The 18,877-nt window shown below is 41.3% G+C and overlaps 1 protein-coding gene across 1 annotated transcript in view; it reads right to left on the bottom strand.

Annotated features, from left to right (window-relative positions):
* LOC144691728 (proto-oncogene tyrosine-protein kinase ROS-like) overlaps positions 1 to 18,877 on the bottom strand; it is a 119,180-nt gene that overhangs the window by 16,996 nt on the left and 83,307 nt on the right. The window contains exon 13 of the mRNA XM_078560133.1: positions 10,825 to 11,009. Coding sequence (XP_078416259.1) covers positions 10,825 to 11,009 — 185 coding nt within the window. The remainder of the gene's footprint in view (positions 1 to 10,824; positions 11,010 to 18,877) is intronic.

Here is an 18,877-nt window from a genome sequence, read left to right as displayed (position 1 = left end):
TCCAATGCATTTGTAATAAAATGCAAATACACCATTTTCCTTGCTAATTGCTTAATGTACCTGCATGTTAGCTGTGATGTGTGTACAAGGACACCTTGGTTTCCAAATACCAATGTTTCCCAGCCTTCCACTATTTAAAAAAAATTCTGTTTTTCCATTTTTGTACCAAAGTGGATAATTTCACATTTCTCCATGTTATACTCAATCTGCTATGGTCTTGCCCACTCATTTAGCCTGCCCCCTAACTCCTTTTGCAGCCTCTTCACAGCATACTTTCCCAAATAACTTTATGTCATCAGCTGCTTTAAAATAGAACCATGCGAGGGGGCAGATGGGTCTTTTCAAGTTTTATTTCAGAAGGTTTCACATTTAAAATATTAACTGCTCCTTTTTCTATTAATAACTGCTCAATTTTAGCTCACAGACAACATTTGTGGTTTCTCTATTAATATTTAGAAAGCAGGACAAAAGTTCTGCATCAAGAATGGATTTTTTTTTAAGTTCAAAAGTCAAAAGGTATTTCAGCTTTTTCAAAGATAAATACTAATTGAGGGATATCTATGTTAATCATGACAAGTATTCCTATCTTGATTTTGGCTCTAGATTTGGTTCAAAATCTCTCTTGAGGAGGAGAGCAAGCAATTGTATAACTATGGTGAAAACGCTAAACTTTTCTGCATTTTATGTGGTAATTTAGCACACAGAAATGTTGTTCAGGACTTTATAGTTGGCACACAAACCTATAGTGAGTTCACCAGCTTTAAAGGTAGGAAATGGCATAAGAAAAGGTGGTGTTGATTCCTGATAATCCAAAAGGAGACATGGACAGTTTTGGCCCCATTTCACGGACACCAAAAGTAGTTAGACAGTGGGAACTCCCCAGTACTGCTGGGCTCTGCCACTCCATATTGTCCTGGTCCTCTTGAACCACTTACACAGAAACCTCCCTTTGCTCCCAGAATGCGAAAATTCTCTCCACTTAACAAGATTTTAAGACTGCGCTCCCAATGCTCCTACATTCTAGGACCCTCCCATTCTTAGGACCTGCCTCAGTGCTCACATACCACAGAACCTTAGCAAGAAATGCATTAAAAACCTTGCACGTACCATGCACTTCTCGTGTTCCTGTAAAGTAACACTTAATTACCACTTCTCTCATTTTCATCAGCTGTGCTCTTCACCCAAACTATCTCTATGTGTGTTCGCACGAGTGGCCACGTCCGCCATAGCATCACCAGCCTGAGGCTCACTTTAAATGGTTAGGTGTTTTCAAAGCCTTTACCTCTTCTAAAAGCAATTATGCAACTGGTTTCTCGTCATGACCAAAAATATTGCATTGAGTTTCAATCTATCCAAAGTATTTTATCAATACAGATGGTTTATTTATAATAAATATTTCACTGTTTACTTTTTTAAAAAATTTGATTTTCAAGCCCTCAAAGGCCTTGTAGAACTAAAGAACGAAGCTCTAATTACACTGCATAATGTTGATAATTCCTCCCCCCTCCCTTTCCCTGTACAGTTTAGGATCTGTGTGCACTCACATAAAAATTAATGAAAACACCACTCTTAGCCAAATAACTAAAATAGAAACAGCCATTGCATTTCTCAAATAGTTCCCTATTCATAAGAAAACATAAGGCAGCATAGTGCATCACTTTTAGAGGCAATGCAACTGCATGCAGAAATGTAACGTTACTTCTGAAACTCATGAATCACAAGGTTTTTACATCTGTTCAGCATGTCGTCCTCTTCAATCATTTGAGTGTAGTTATGCCATGTGCTTCCAGAAGTCACAATGAAATCACTGTCTTCTGGTGTGCAGTGGTGGCAGTCTGTCAAAACCAAACGTTTATTTTCAGGAAAAAGTTAAACAAAAGTGGAGGCCAAAATTCACAGCATTTTACCATTCGTCACCGTTAATGTGAAATGTTAAAGACACAGGATAAGAGCACAACTGTTTACGCCTTTAGTGGTTGCACTGCAGAAATGCTGTCATCAATGGCATCAATTTCAGACTATCACAGATCCCTCTTTTTGACTGACACTTTAGCCGTCTCCATCTATTTATTAGGGGCGCAATTTGATCTCCTCCCTTTCCCTTACAGATCATCGGTATCTTCTAATGCGTTTTGTTTGGGGAGAAAGCAAGTTGGTCACTACTCTTTAAGATTTAGTAATTAATTACATTATTGTACAAAATGCTGTAGTCCAGATTTTGTGGTCAACGGTGAAGCAACAGTGCTTGCTGCTGACCTCGAAGAAAGCTGCCTAGTGTCTCTGTGAGATAATTTACTCCTCTCCCCATGGCAGTTTAAATCTGGTGCCAAGTCAAGAAATATCTTGATATGCACTAAGGTGGTAAGTAACATATCATATTGAAGTATTCACACACAGCAAACCACAGCAAATGTTAAAAAAACACTTGGGGCAGGATATTGTGGTTGGCGAGTGGGGAGCGGGGCCCACTCACCGACATGTAAAATGATGCGGGATGATGTCGGGTGGAATTCCCAACGTCACCCCGCGTCATTTCAATTTTCAAGTGGGCAGGGGCGCAGCCGAATCAGCTGTGCACCCACCAACTTGTCAACGGCCAATTGAGGCCATTTAAAAAGGTAATTGAACTCATTAAAGGACCTGCCCATCCAACCTTAAGGTTAGCGGGCAGGCTGGGAGCCCTATCGGGCTTCAGAAAAAGCACTTAACCTCATCCACGGGCAGGATGAGGTTTCATGTAAGTTTTAAAAAATTTAATAAAAGTTGAATTAAAAGTGATGGACAGTGTCACGTGAGGGGACATGTCAGGGAAATTTTATTTTTCTATATTTCACATTTTTGAATTTGGTGTCGATTTCCCTGAGGCAGCACTTAGCCTCAGGGAGATGAGTGTACTCTTTCATGCACATGCGTGAAAGAGCGTACTCCCGGCTTAGGGAATCCCCCCCCCCCCGCTCGCACAGGGAGCGCATAGCGCTTCCTGGCAGACGTCATGGTGGGCGGGCCTTAATTGGCCCGCCCACGTAAAATGGCGACACCAATCGGAGGCACACCCGCACGCGCCTGTTCCTGACCTTCCCCCCCCAACAGAGGGGGAGGGGAGAGGATTCTGCCCTTGAAATCTTTTAATTTAAATGTTCAGACAGCCAAATAAATAAAGATAAAAACATATACTAAACATTTAATTAAGTTAAATATGTATTTTTTTTTATTATAGATGTTTGATATTCCAAAAATATAAATTAATTTCTCAGGGCCAGTGAGGGTACTTAGCAGTAATTATGAAGTTAGCATGCTGTTAAAAACCCAGTTTCACCTCAGTCAACAAGGTGTAACTTTTTCATGGATTTGTAGACAAACTAACAGCTTAACAATGGAAGTTCCCTTCAATTTATAAGGTTTCTAATCAATTGCAGTTTTCGCGAAGGTGGGGCATATCTCAACAGTGCACCCTCTGGACAAGCGTAGAAACCAGTCAGGGCAGCGCTTAGATTTCCATGCTATTCTGTAGGTGCAGACTCCAGAAGGTGCTAACAATCCTGCCATGACTATCACCACAAAATCTGAGCATATTTGCTGATATTCCACAACCTCTGTTAATGTGCATTGCTTTTGGTTCCTTCTTCAAAGGCACTTTAACTGAGCAATTAAATTATGCTGTTCAACCTAATTTCATATTGGACCTTATAGCCAACAGACAGAAGACTGTTTCATGACATTGATCCAGGCTGAATTCAAACTCTATTCTCAGACTGAGATTGAAACACCACTATGCAAACCCTCCATATCATGCAGTTCCAAAAATGTAGCTTTAAGCCTGATCTGGGAGTGAATCTGGGTGTGGAACCTCCTGACAGATCGTTCCTTGGAAAACTTACGATGACAAATCATAAATAATGTGACGTCAATGGATAAATGCACTTCTAAATAGTAAGGCCACTGAAAGGAGAAAGTGAATGATTTGGCATATTACCAGAAGTGGGGAAGGATTTTCTAAATGTTACTTGGAGCATAATTACAATACTAGGATTCATCCAAGAAACTTTTCTTCATAAAGTTATTTGATTTGAAAGTCTAATTTAAAACAAATTCCAATAAGCAATGGAAAATGTGATCTGATGCAGCATGTTAATATGACAGTGTACCTCAAGTTTCATCTCTCACTGTACTGAATGCAGTGTGATTCACTAAACTTACAAAATTGAATTAAAAATCCTTAGTTTTAAACAAACATTTTTTTTCAAGAAGTTACTAGTGACGTAAAAGGCATCAATAAGAGGAAAATCGGTGAATAAGCAAAGTACAAAAATTCCAACAAAATGATTGAAAACATTTGCATCTACATAGCAGGGTTCACCTGGCAGCAAAAAGAGAAATGACCATGTATTTTGAGGGGTTTTTTTTGGAGTTATTGTTTCAAGATAGAAGTTGGATACTGAGAGAACTCTTTTGCTTTTCTTTGAATAATGCCTTAGGATCTTTTACATCCCTCTGAACAGCCAAAAAAATTCATGACTGCTCTTTTAAATATTACTCCAAATGGTCAATCTGCTGCCCAATTTTCCTGGGCACGTCCTGTACTCTGTTCAACTACTGTCATAATTGCAGTGTGGGTCCTTTCTGCATGATAGAACCCATAAATAAATTGTCACTTGGTGCAGGCATCTAGGCCTGGTGAATCCTAACTAGTGGCAAGATGATTGCGTTCGTCACCAATGTACCAACAGATTGGCAAGTACTGTAACACCATTTTAATACGGAAGCACCGATATTAATGTTGAGGCATTGCAGTCAGGAAACCTGGGAGAACAGATTTTTCTCCAGTTCTGCTGAATTTAATGGCAGGGCCAGATTACAATTTTTAGAATCTGTTTCCTGGTTCCGAGCAGCCAGATTGATAGGCCTGTGGCATCAAGTTGCAGCCCAGGAGAGAGAGATTGAAGAGGGGGCACAGGATAGGGAGCTTCGATGGGGTGGCTGAAGAGACTGAGAGGGGGGATATCGTTCGAATGGGCCAGAGAGATAGAGGAGGTGGGAAGACCATCATGGAGGAAATTGAAAGGGCATTGAACTGTGAGAAGTGGAGGTGAGCGGAAGGGCACTGGATCATTGGAGAGGTTAACCAGGTTTGCTAGGTGGGCACTCCTGCCCCTGCTGGTTCACAAGTAGTCCTGAAAAGGTATTTACCTGCTTCATCCTATGGTCCTTGCCTGACTTTCTGCCAGGTTTCACTGAGGCCCAGAAAATCCGGCTAATTAGTGTTAAAACTAGACATAGTAAAATCAGAGGCAGAAAGCCTCAATAAAATATATAAATGAGTTACCTGCCTCCTGGGAGCAGGTCGGTCACCCACCCTGTCCTGCCTGCGCTAAAACTGGAATTGGACGTGTTCAAGGTGGGTTGGGTTCAGGTTTGAGATTTTTTAACATTTTAACCATTCCATCTAAAACAAACCCATCCATTTTTGGGGGTGAACATTCTGCCTGAGAGTCCTGACAGCATTTTAAATAAATGTTATTTCTTGACTACATTTTATGTGTACTGATATTTTTTTAAAAAATTTGACAGGAACAAGAGCTTTTTAAGAAAAAGAAATAAACTAAACCCTGACAGCTCTGGTATCTACACGAATCTGTCTACCACTTCAGAACCAATTATTTGCACAGAACTGAAGTGTGATCCAAGCAGGAGGCCAGTCTAGTGCGAGTGACCACAACTTTGAATGTTTATTCCTCAGGATCTTTTCATCCATCCATGAGGGACCTGGAAGGAATGAGCCATTACTTAATGCAATGCTGCATCCAGAGAGTCATCAACTTTGGCACCAATCCCTCACTGCTGACACCAAGGCAACAAGGATTCTTTCAAATTGCTAATTTTCCCCAAGTGTGCAGATAATCAACAGTGGAAAACTTGAAAAGCCAGCAAAACTTTGAAAGCTCGCGTCAACATTGGATATCTGAAACAACAAACTCCAAAACACTGATGGATAAACATCAGGATCTCACTGCAAAGATCCAATAAAGTCTGACTCAAAGATTCATCAGAGCTATATTATGTGTGGCTCAGTTAGGTCACCCATCAATTTTTCTGCTGCCTCCTTGCTTATAGCAGAAAATCTTCACTCCTTTTTGGCCTTCTATTGTCTATAACAAATTCAGACAGGCATTTACTATGCTGCATAGTGTGTAGTATCTGCTACACTATTATTTAAACTCCTGTTGGGACAGAGAACAGGAAAGAAGTGAAGTATGTTAGGACATATAAATGTAAGACAGTACTAGTGGACAGAATCCTGGAACAAATAGCACTTAAAATTGATCCTAAAGTGTCTGTTGCTGCAAAAAAAAATATTCGCCTATGCTCCAATTTGGAGAAAATAGGTAATTTGAACCACCATGTACAATTGAATTATAAGTCACATTTCACTGTTTTCTGGTGGGTAGAGCACCAATGGCAATAGTCACTAGCTGAAAAGCAGAAAACAGGACCTCTAGTCACTACTCATTGATCTCACTATAATGTGGAATATGTGGTCAATGGATGAAGGCAAGAATATCAAATAGCCTCATTCTGCCAACATTCATCATCCAGGCTCAAAAGATGAATGGTTGCTTGGGGAAGTTACTAAAGAGTGGCTGTTGCACAAGGAACTGCACAGTAAATGTCATAGAGTTCAGGAGCTTGAGTGAAGAGGAAAAACTGGGGAACAAAAAAAAACTTAATTTTATTTTTGATGTTTCAAAGTCAGGGCTCTCCATTATTTGGAATCAAGGGCACAGTTAGTAAAACTCGCAAGATTATTTATGTGCTGTAAGAATGACGAAACAAAACATGGCTTTTCTTAATCAGCTTGTTCAATGCCAGTGGTAGCAATTGAGATGACGCTGAATGTGTTCACCAGCAGCTCTTGCATCCTGCACTTTTACTTCACATAATGAAGTTTCAAAGTGTCACTTGTGCTGAAACTTGAAAACAGGCTTCCAAAACAAGGGGCAGAATTTTACGGCCCTGTCATGGTGAGGCCGTAAAATGGGGCCATAAAAGCTCCATTGACTTTGGCAGGACTGCAAAATCCCACCAGCGTAAAATTCCACCCAAGGTTTTAGTGTCAGCCATGCAAAAAATGTCTAAATTCATCCATTAGAATGAGATACCATGACTGTACAAGTCTCAAATATGGACACAATTGTTAAGGACATTGTAGCAGTAAGTTTTTCAAATTTTGATATAACGTTTTGGGTAATTTGTTGCTTTTCCCTTCTATATAGTTCTATTGTGCTTAATGTTACACTGCCATGGTTTTTGATTAGTGAGCCTGTAGATTTAATGAAAGCTGTTTTTCAAAGGAGAAGGTCGGGTTTCTAATCCAATACTCTGCCAAATTATATTTGTTACTCCCAGCTGCTACCCCTATCTAACCACACATTTCAACCACAATTATTACCCAAGCACTGAGCCAGGGAAAATGCAAGTCCTTGAATTCCCCACATGCTGAAAGTATAATCCAAAACTAAGGGACAGAATCACAAAACCTGCAGTATCTAAATAATCAGTGTCTGTAGTACCTATCATCAGCAACCGCATTAGTAAAGTCATTTAGGAAAAGGTTTTCCTTTACCATTGTAGTCCTTCTGAATGCAGCAGGCTACAAAATATTTTCAGTTAATTTGAGCAACAGAAATAATTTGTTGTAAGATTTATTTATTTATCTTGTTTCCTTGCCAGTTTTCTTTTTTGTGTGTGTTCATGGAGTGTAGGCATTGTTGGCAAAACCAGTATTTGCCATCCCTAATTGCCCTTGAGAAGGTAATGGTGAGCTGCCGCCTTAAAGTGCTGCAGTCCATGTAGTGTAGTTACACCACAGTGCTGTTAGGGAGAGTGTTCCAGGATCTTGACCCAGTGACAATGAAAGAACAGTGATATTCCTCCAAGTCATGATGCTGTCAAAGGAGCCTTGGGAAGTCATTGCAGTTAATCTTGGAGATGGTACACATTGCTGCCATTGTGCACCGATGGTGGATGGAGTGAATGTTTAAGGTGGAGGAAAGGTTGTCAATCAGCAGGCTATGTCCTGGATGATGTTGAGCTTCTCCGATGCTGTTGGAGAGGCTGTTAGCTGGGACATTTACTGCGCATGTGCTGATTGTGTGATTGCCCCGTAAGTGAATGCGTGCAGTGCAAATGCCATTTTGGGGCTCAGGGTGTCCAAAGGACAGGTGCTAATGAGCCTAATTTCTCACCCAACACGTTAAATAAAATTATACTAGTTTGATTCTTGCATTCATCTATATTGAGAAAGGGAAATAATCAGGTCAAACAGTATAGTTCCATAATTGCCCTAAATACCACGCTGATCTCGAGTGGAATTTTGAAGTGAGCAGATGCAATGAAATTGAAGTTTTAAGACACCAAGACCAGGGTCCAGGGATATAACTTTAAAGAGCAAACAGTTAAAGTATATTAATGTGTGGAGTTATTAAGCGACACTTAATGGAACACCTTTGAAAGTTGTGATTCTGGGAATGACACATAACTTTATTATAAACTAAAGAAGAAAAATCTGTACAAATCGTGTAAGAATAAAAAAGGGTCCAATTGGAATGAATATAAGCAAATGTAGAAATATATTAAAAGGATAATCAAAGGGGAAGAGAGATATGAAAAGAGAAGCTGATGCTCAGTGTAACATTAAAACATTCAGTGCTACAAAAGCAAGGGAACAGTTAGAGAAGATGTGGAAACGATGATGGGGTCCAAACAGGCTCAAAATTGAGGATAAGCACAAATTAATAAAAACTCTGGAGTAATTGTTCCAAGTGTTTGCAAGGGAAGACATTAGCAAGATACCCTCCTCAAAACAGCTCTCCCAAGAAAAACCCATGACTTCATTGTAAGTAAGATGGAAGCTGTAGAATCATATGGCAAAGGTGGTGGCCATTCAGCCCATCAAGTCTATGCTGGCTCTTTGTGGATCAATCCAATCAGTCCCACTCCCCAATTTATCCCCATTATCCTGCAAGTTTATTTCCTTCAAGTGCCCACCCATTTTCCTTCTGAAATCATTGATCATCTCTGCTTCCACCAACCTTTTGGAGCGAGTTTCAGGTGATTACCGCTCACTGTGTAAAAAAGTTCTCCTCATCTCTCCTGCATTTCTCAGTTCTCCTGCATCTCTTGCCGAAAAGCCATCTCTTGCATCTGTGCTCCCTAGTCCTTGTGCCAACAGCTAATATGAACAGTTTTCCCTTGTCTACCTTAACCAAATCTGTCATAATCTTGTACACTCTATCAGATCTTCCACCCAATCCCCCTTTGCGCCAAGCAGAGCTAACCCTAAAATCCCCATCCCTGGAACCATTCCAGTAAATTTCCTCTGCATTCTTGCCAAAAGAATGATATAATGGATTCAGTGCCTATTCTTTATGCAAGTCTTGTTTAATAGGCTATTCCACTGTGAAAGGCATCCAGAGCAAGTGGATTTCGTCCTCACCTAATCAACACATGCATCTTCCAGCATACAAAGTCACTGAATGATAATTAAGAAATGGGATCCTAGCTGATTTTTCCCCTTCCTCATCCAGGTCTCCTAAGGCTATTTAGAACTTCCCTATTGACACCTCAGCTGTCTCAGTATAAACCATCTATTGTGCTCAATACTTACCACTTAAAAGTATTCAAGCTGCTTGATCAATGGAAGAGAAATACCCAAAAACTTACTTTCTTTGCTCAAATAGTTAGGGAATTATGTACATTATAAAAGATATGTTCTGAAATTATTTCCATCTCCACACTTCAAATGCCAGAAATCCAGTTAAAATTTTCAAAGACACTACATAATTTTATTATGCATAATGACAAACATCCATAGCTAACCAGGGACCTTCAGATTACACTGCAATGGTGACTACGCTTCAAAAGTACTTCATTGCCTATAAAACAGTTTGGGATGTTTCGTGGCTGTGTATAAATTCAAGTTCTTTCTCTTTCCTTTTCAGGCATTTTAGTCTGTAAATTAAAAATTGTGGTTATCAAAACATTTTCTGAAATTAGTGGGTAGAAGGCCAACTTACAAAGGTACACATATACAAACCAACCTATGATTATGAAGTTTTTGTGATCAGTATCATTACTTTTTCTGTGAAGAAATAAAACTGATGAAGACAGCTGCTATGGGACCTTAGAATTACATTCCTTGATGCAATGACCCAAGACCACTATTATTTCTGATAAAATGTATCTATACTATAGCTCCACAGTGGTCTGGCATCTGCAATAGCAACAGTGGGAAACCCGATGTACCAAGAATGACAAAGGGCAGTGTGGGAATAAAATTCTTGACAGTAGCCACTACACAGATGTAAAAGTCACCCTGTCATCCTCCTTAACACCTGTCAATCACTGGAACACAGTAACCACGACACCCTGCTGTAAAAAGGCAAGTACTCTGCTGGCTGCTGATCTTCTTATAAAACCCTCACTGCAGGAAGTATGGCGGACAGGCTACCTGGGAATGAGAGTGCTCGGACAGAGTCGCCTATAGGCCTCAACTTAAACAAACAACTGGTGAATGTTCCCTTGAAAGATGCACTCTGGACTCAACTCAATTGGATGGTAGAACAATAGAATCAACAATGGAATTAACATCCAATTTGTATCAATTCCCATCAGGCCAAGGACAGTCATGTTATCTCCCATCTACACTACTAAGAATCACAAAGCTGTCATTTCTAACCCTTAAGATGAACAAAGCTATGTTATCCCTCTTTCCTATTTAGGGATTACAATACTGTTAGTTGTTCAGCCTAACCATGGAGCATTTACCTTCAAATGCTTGATTGACAATACCCTGGGAGATGTCACTATTCCTGTAGTCATCATTGCAGTACACAAGAGCATTCTGACCGCCTTGGGGGCTGCTTTTCAGGTGTTCCAGGCAGCTTTCAATGTATTGGAATGACGGCCTCTTGTGGGGTTCACGTGTCCAACACTTGAGCATCAACTGATGGCTGTTTTAAGGACAAGGAAAGATGATCACCATGGATAAGGAGAAAGCTAACTTCATTGCTTAAAAGACCATGTGTGGAATGTCAAACTTTATAATAGAAGTGACAGCTTTTCACTTTTTTTCTGATAATCACAAAAGGTTCTTTGACAGTTATAAAATAGACCTTTGTTTCATTTAGGAACACTGCATACATTTGTAAATGCTCTGCATTAGTGACATTCCATTGACTGCCACACTCAAGTTTTAGCCAAATTTCATTTTAACCTGTAGAGAGAGACTTAATGTCATCCACGTAAATTAGATTATTTAGAAGTCACTCAACGGTGTCTTCAAGAAATACATAACAAAAAATTAAGGGATTCAACAATATTATCATGCACTAATAATTCACTCTATGTAAAATCCACAATAGTCAATATTTGTAGCACTGCTAAAATAATTAAAATACTATGAGAGGTTAGGGTGAGCATCATAATGAAGTATTTGGACTGTGGTAACATTTTCTAAAAAAAAGCCTAAAAGATAAATGAGTACTTATGCAAGGCATGCAATTATACCATTAGGTATCCTAACTAATACACAGAAACAATACTTTGTTTTCTTTTTTGTTAATGTTGATATTGAAAGAGACAGACTGGTGCAAGATGAGAATGATTGTTTTTCTCTGCTCTGTAATTTTATTTAACTCACTAACACAGAACCCAGAGATCAATAGTGGATACCAGAGAGCAAGCACTTTCCAAACTTGGTAACTAGTTCGATAAAGTTCCACAATAGTGCCCCGAAATGTCTTGTAACATAAATACTGAAGATAATGAAAACCAATGAATACAGATTTTCCATTTTTAACCACTTGGAGAAATGACTTAAGCTAAAGCTAACATTTATGATCAGCATTGTATTACCATTTCAATATAGTATAAGTGATACTTTTGCCTCCATCAGCAAATGTATTTTTTATTAATGATACATCTGCTATAAATAGCCATATTGCTGATTCAGTGATTCAAATCAGCTTTAGTAGCTGAATTACTCTGTTAATGCATATTTAGATCCAAAACTGTAGGAAGTTATGGAGTCAATACTATAAATTTATAAACTGTAGATATTTTTACCCAATCACCATTTTGGATCCATCAGTGGTCATGTTCACTGATATGAAGACAACATTGGTATTTTCCATTGTTTCTCCTACCCCATTCCATAAATGTGTCAAACATTTGAGCATACAAATTAGGAGCACGAGCCCAAGGCCACTCAGCCCCTCAAGCCTGCTCTGCCATTCAATAAGATCATGGGTGATCTGATTGTAACCTCAACTCCACATTCCCACCTACCTCCAATAACCTTTCACCTCCTTGCTTTTCAAGAATCTATCTACCTGTGCCTTAAAAATATTTAAGGACTCTTCTTCCTCTGCCTTTTGAGGAACAGTGTACCAAAGACTCAACCCTCAGAGAAAAAAATTCTTCACCTTAATCTCTGCCTTAAATGGGCGACCCCTTATTTTTAAACAGTGACCACTAGTTCTAGATTCTTCCACAAAAGGAAACATCCTTTCCACATCCACCCTGTCAAGACCCCTCAGGATCTTATGTTTCAATCAAGTTGCCTCTTACTTGTCTAAACTCCAGTGGATGCAAGCCTAGTCTGTCCAACCTTTTATCATAAGACAACCTGCCCATTCCAAGTATTAGTCTATAATCCTTCTGCTTCCAATGCATTTACATCCTTCTTTAAATAAGGAGACCAATGCTGTACACAGTACTCCAGATGTGGTATCACCAATGCCCTGTATAACTGAAGCATAACCTCCCTACTTTTATTAAATTCTCCCCCACAATAAATGATAACATTCTATTAGCTTTCCTAATTATTTGCTGTACCTGCATACTAACCTTTTGTAATTCATGCACTAGGACATCTAGATCATTCTGCATCGCAGAGCTCTGCAATCTCTCATTGTTTGACACATGAAAAAAAACTGCTATGAACGCTTTCCAGTAAGGTGAATATTGTGATAATTTGCCGTAAAATAACCACTGGTTGATAGCAGAGGGGGAAAACAATTCACTGTGCCACCAAATGCTAAGATTCCCTAGCCTGCTGAGTTCTTGATATCAGCCACATTGCTGTGAGGAGGCACCAAGCAAAGATCAGTGAACTCCTCACAGGAACAAGGGAAAACTAGAGGGGGAGCCATCACCCACCCAATATGTGCCCAGTTAGTAAGTGATCTAAAACAATGGGTTTGCGTGGGAGGAGGGGAAGGATCTCATATCTAAAATACAAGGCAGAAGTTATCAGGAATCCTTAATGCTTTAGATTTGTACTGCTACTTTCATACCATGGAAAAAGCTTATAATGGAATGCCAGTTTGGCCATCTATTCAATGACCTCCTGAGATGCCAAATGGAGAAATGAGATGCTTCCCACAACAGATTTTATTGGGCAGATTGACGTGATGTGTTCCTTGGTCAAGGCTCATAGCAATAATTACACTTCGGGTCCTCCGCTTGTGTGGTAAGTGAACACAGTGTTCATGCCATATGCAGAATCAGTTATCACAGAATCTTTACAGTGCAGGAGGCGACCATTCAGCCCATCAAGTCTGCACTGGCTCTCCGAAAGAGCATTTCATCTAGTTCCACTCCCCTGCCTTACCCCCATAACCTTGTAAATTCTTTCTTTACAGATAGCAATTCAATTCACTTTTGAATACCTCGATCGAACTTGCCCCCCACCACTCTCTCAGGAAGTTCTTTCCAGACTCCAACCACCCTCTGGGTGAAAAGATTTTTCCTCATCACTATTGCTATTATTATTATATTATTGAGTGCTGTCAACTGCCTGAAGGTTGGACCTCTGCTATTGGGTCAGTGATGAGCTGGTGGTTCATTATGCTAAATACATCCCATCCATTTTGATAGTGGGTTGATACCAGCTGCATAAATATTAGCTACTATGCAATTATAGGCACAATATTAAGTGTTTTTGTGATGGATTTTTCAAGTATACGTCAATGGGGAAGTGGGTGTTGCTTATCATTTTCTCCATCTCAAGGAAAACCTTGTCATCACAGCAAATGACAGGCAGGACAATGCAGGAGATCACTAGGTGCCACTCAGTTGGTCCAGTGTCCCTGACACCATCCTCAAAGTGACATTTAGCTACATATCCATGAGCTTTGTATGGTGACTATAGAATCATGAGGCAGAGCAGTAATATGCAGGAAAAGTAGAACAGGGTCAGTGCTCCTCTCACCCACTCTAACCTGTCTCTTTCTGAACTTGCCACAATCCGTTCTCTCAGGTCCAACCCTGACTTTGTTATTAAACCTGCCGACAAAGGTGGTGCTGTTGTTGTCTGACATACTGACCTCTACCTCGCAGAGGCTGAGCGCCAACTCTCAGACACTTCCTCCTACCTCCCCCTGGACCATGACCCCACCTCCGAACATCAAACTATTGTTTCCAGGACTGTCACTGATTTCATCTCCTCTGGAGATCTTCCCTCCACAGCTTCCAACCTCAAGTCTCCTAACCTCGGACAGCCTGCTTTTACCTCCTCCCCAAAATCCACAAACAGGACTATCCTGGCAGACTGATCGTGTCAGCCTGCTCCTGCCCCACGGAACTCATTTCTTCCTATCTTGACTCCGTTCTCTCTCCCCTTGTCCAGTCACTTCCCACCTACATCCGCGATTCCTCTGATGCCCTACATCATATCAACAATTTCCAGTTCCCTAGCCCTAACAGCCGCCTCTTCACCATGGACGTCCAATCCCTCTACACCTCCATCCCCCACCGGGATGGTCTGAGGGCTCTCCGCTCCTTCCTTGAACAGAAGCCCGAACAATCCCCATCCACCACCATTCTCCGTCTGGCTGAACTTGTTCTCTCACTGAACAATTTCTCCTTAAACTTGTCTCAATTCCTCCAAATAAAAGGTACCCGTCCTTGGCCTTTTGCAATGTTCCAGTGAAGCTCAACACAAACTGAAGGAACAGCATTTCATCTTCCGATTAGGCACCTAAAGCCTTCCAGGCTCAACACTGAGTTCAACAACTTCAGTCTATGAACTCTCTCCTCCATCCCGACCCCTTTTTCATACCCCCATTTTTCTATATTCATTTTTATTTATTTTTTTCCCCCACTTATTTTCATTATTATTATTTTTTAATTCATTTCCATTTTTATTCATTGTTTATCCCCAGGTTTTAGCCTTTTCGATCTTTTTACCCACCACCATCCCCTCCCCCCACCCCACACCTACTAGGGCCATCTGTCACTTTCCAGAGTGCTTACCCTGGTCCTGCCATTATCACATTCTGCTTTCCACTCTTAAGTCACCATTAGCACCTCCTTTAGTCAATACCACCCACTATTAACAACCCTTTGACCTTTTGTTAATGAAATCTTTCGCAATCTCTCCTTTGCCTCCACCTATCGCTGGCCTTCTATCCAGCTTCACCTGTTCCACCCCCACTTAAACATTATATATTTCACCACATTTCTACTTCCCTTTAGCTCTGAAGAAGATTCATACGTACTCGAAACGTTAACTCTGTCTTTCTCTCCACAGATGCTGTCAGACCTGCTGAGCTTTTCCAGCATTTTTTGTTTTTGTGTCAGTGTTACAATGCTAAGTGTTCTAGAACTCAGATTCCAGCGAGTTTCCAGACCGTGTTCAGCCTGGTTTTTATTTTTTGGCTGGTGTTGATGTGATATGAGGCCAACAGGTGAGAATCCCATCCAGGATAATGCCCAGTTCACGGGTAAGTCAATTTCTACAGAAGGAAACATTGCATTCTTTCCTGGTGCCATTGATGTTCAGATGAAGCACTGACCTAGTCTGCTCTGGCATGGGGAACAGGCACCAGGTCTGGAAGTAACTTTCCATTGGGTTCAGGACACTTGTGTGTCCCCCCTGTTTCCTTGAACATTGGTGCCAGTGTCAGTAGGGTTATCGTATTGGCATGGACAAACTTCTGGGATTTGGTGCTTGCCACGTGCACCATAAAGATGCTGAAATAAACTCGAGGAGTGTGTCAGAAGAGGACCCTGGGACAGGCAGTCAGCAGCACCTAGAGGATCAAGTCTATCTGGAGGATCTAGCATCTAGTCTATAATCAAGTAGGAGTAAGGGTAAAATAAAAGCAAGGGTCCATATTCTATTTAGTTAAGATATGTCCAAGGAGCTGTGTCCCGTGATTTGCATGTCCTGCGGTACGTGAGAAATCCTAGAAGCTCGTGGCGGTGTGGATGACCACGTGTGTGGGAGGTGCCTTTGACTGGAGCAACTTGAGCTTCGAGTTTTGAAGCTTGAACAGCAGCTGGGGGAACTACACTGCAGTCACGAGGCTGAGAGGTTCATGGATAGCACGTTTCAGGATGCAGTCACCCCATAGCTTAAGCAAGTTCAAGAAGAGAGGGAATGGGTGACCGCCAGACAGAAGAAGGGGACCATGCAGGTAGTGAGGGAATCCCCGAGTGCATCTCGCTCGCAAACTGTTTTTTGGCCTTGGAAAACAGTGAGAGTGACGGTTCCTCCGTAGGGGCCAACCAGAGCCAAGGCCATGGCACTGTGGGCGGTCCAGCTGCTCAGAGGGGGAAGAAGAAGTGTGGAAAGGCAATAGTGGTAGGGTATTCGTTAGTGAGGAGAGCAGTAGGCACTTCTGCAGCTGTAGACTTGATTCCAGGATGGTATGTTGCCTCCCAGGCGCCAGGGTCAAGGATGTCACAGAATTCTGAACGGGAGGATGAACAGCCAGAGGTCGTGGTCCATGCTGGGATCAATGGCAAAGGAAGTGAGAGAAATGAGGTCCTGCAAACAGACTTTAGGGATTTAGGTGGGAAACTGAAAAACAGTTTACTCCTGGTGCCACACAGTAGTGAGTATAGGAACAGAAGGATAGAGCAGATGAATGCGTGGCTGGAGAGATAGTGCAGGGGGGAGGGCTTTAGATTCCTGGGGCATTGGGACCATTTCTGGGGGAGATGGGATCTACATGAGTTGGACAGGTAACATCTGAACATGAACAGGACCAGCATCCTCGCGGGGAGGTTTGCTATTGCTGGTGAGGTGGATTTAAACTAAACTGGCAGGGGGATGGGATCCTGAAAAGTACTTCAGAGGGGAGAGAAGCTGAGATGGAATTAGAAGTTAAAACGCTAGTAAATGAGTCTGGAAGGCAGAGGAAACATAGGCTAGATAAGAAAGAAGTGAGTTTAGCAAAGTTAAATGGAATATATTTTAATGCAAGGAGCCTTGAGGAATAGGACAGACGAGCTGATGGCACAGATTAGCACTTGGGAGTATGATATCATAGCTATGACCAAGACTTGGCTAAAAGGGCAGGATTGGTAGCTCAGCATTCCTGGTTATAGAGTAGAGAATTCAGATGAGATAGAGAGGGGATAGAAGGGGAGGGGGTGTTGCAATATTGACCAAAGAATCAATTATAGTAGTGAGGAGCGATGATATCTTGGAAGGATCATCAAATGAGGCCATATGGGTAAAAGTGAAAAACACAGAAGGGGCAAACACACTGTTGGGCGTGTACTATAGGCCCCCAAAGTCAGGGAGATATAGAGGATTAAATATGTAATCAAATTTCAGAGAAGTGTAAGGATAATAGGACAGTAATAATAGGGGATTTTAACTACCCAAATATTAACTGGGACAGTTTTAGTGTGCAAGGCAGAGAAGGAGCAAAATTCTTAAGCTGCATCCAGTACATAGAAAGCCCAACAAGGGAGGGGGGCAATTCTGGACCTAGGATTCGGAAATGAGCCTGGGCAGGTGGAAGGCGTGTCAGTTGGGGAGAATTTGGGAGTTAGTGACCATAACTCAGTTAGATTTAGGATAGTTATGGAAAAGGATAAAGTTGTGCCGGGAATAAAAGTTCTAAACTGGGGAAAGGCTAATTTTACTAAGATGAGATACGATTTGGCACAAGTGGACTAGGAGCAGCTGCTTGTGTCAGAGCAATGGGAGGCATTCAAGGAGGAAATAGCAAGAGCACAGGGCAAATATGTTCCCATAAAGACAAGGTGGGGGACCAAGTCCAGAGAACCCTGGATGTCAAGGGACAGGTCAAGGTTAGGATTAAGAAAAAAAGAGAAGCTTATGGCAGGTACCGAGGGCTCAATATGGCAGAGTCCCTAGAGGAGTATAAAAAGTACAGGGGGAGAACTTAAATAGCAAATTAGGAAAGCTAAGACAGTGCTTGAGAAAGCATTGATGTGTAGAATAAAAGAAAACCCAAAGGGGTTTTTTAAATATATGAATAGCAAGAAAATAACTAGGGAAAGAGTAGAGCCAATTAGGGACCATAGAGGTAATCTGTGTTTGGACCCGGAAGACGTGGGTACAGTCATCAATGAATAATTTGCGTCGGTCTTCACAATGGAAAAGGATGACGCAGGTATAGACATCAGGGTGGAGGATTGTGAAATATTAGAGGAAATTAACAGAGAAAAGAGGTACTAGCGGGTTTAGCGGCCTGAAAAGTGGATTAATCCGCAGGCCTGAATGAGATGTATCCCAGGCTGTTGAGGGAGGCAAAGAAAGAGACATCAGGGGCCCTGATAGTAATTTTCAAATCCTCTCTGGCCACAGGTGAGGTACCAGAGGACCGGAGGACTGTTAATGTTGTCCCATTATTAAAAAGGGAGGAAGGGATAGACCAGGAAATTACAGACCAGTCAGTCTAACCTCAGTGGTGGGGAAGTTACTAGAAAGAATTCTGAGGGACAGAATATATCTGCACTTGGAGAGACACAGATTATTCAGGGATAGTCAGCATGGATATTGTTTAAGGGAGATCGTGTTTGACAAATTTGATCGAATTTTTTGAGGAGGTAA

This window comes from Cetorhinus maximus, chromosome 16, assembly GCF_964194155.1.
Source record: "Cetorhinus maximus chromosome 16, sCetMax3.hap1.1, whole genome shotgun sequence".
NCBI classification, from domain to species: domain Eukaryota; kingdom Metazoa; phylum Chordata; class Chondrichthyes; order Lamniformes; family Cetorhinidae; genus Cetorhinus; species Cetorhinus maximus.
Note: the sequence above shows the minus strand (reverse complement) of the source record. Positions and strands in the feature narration are given on the sequence as shown.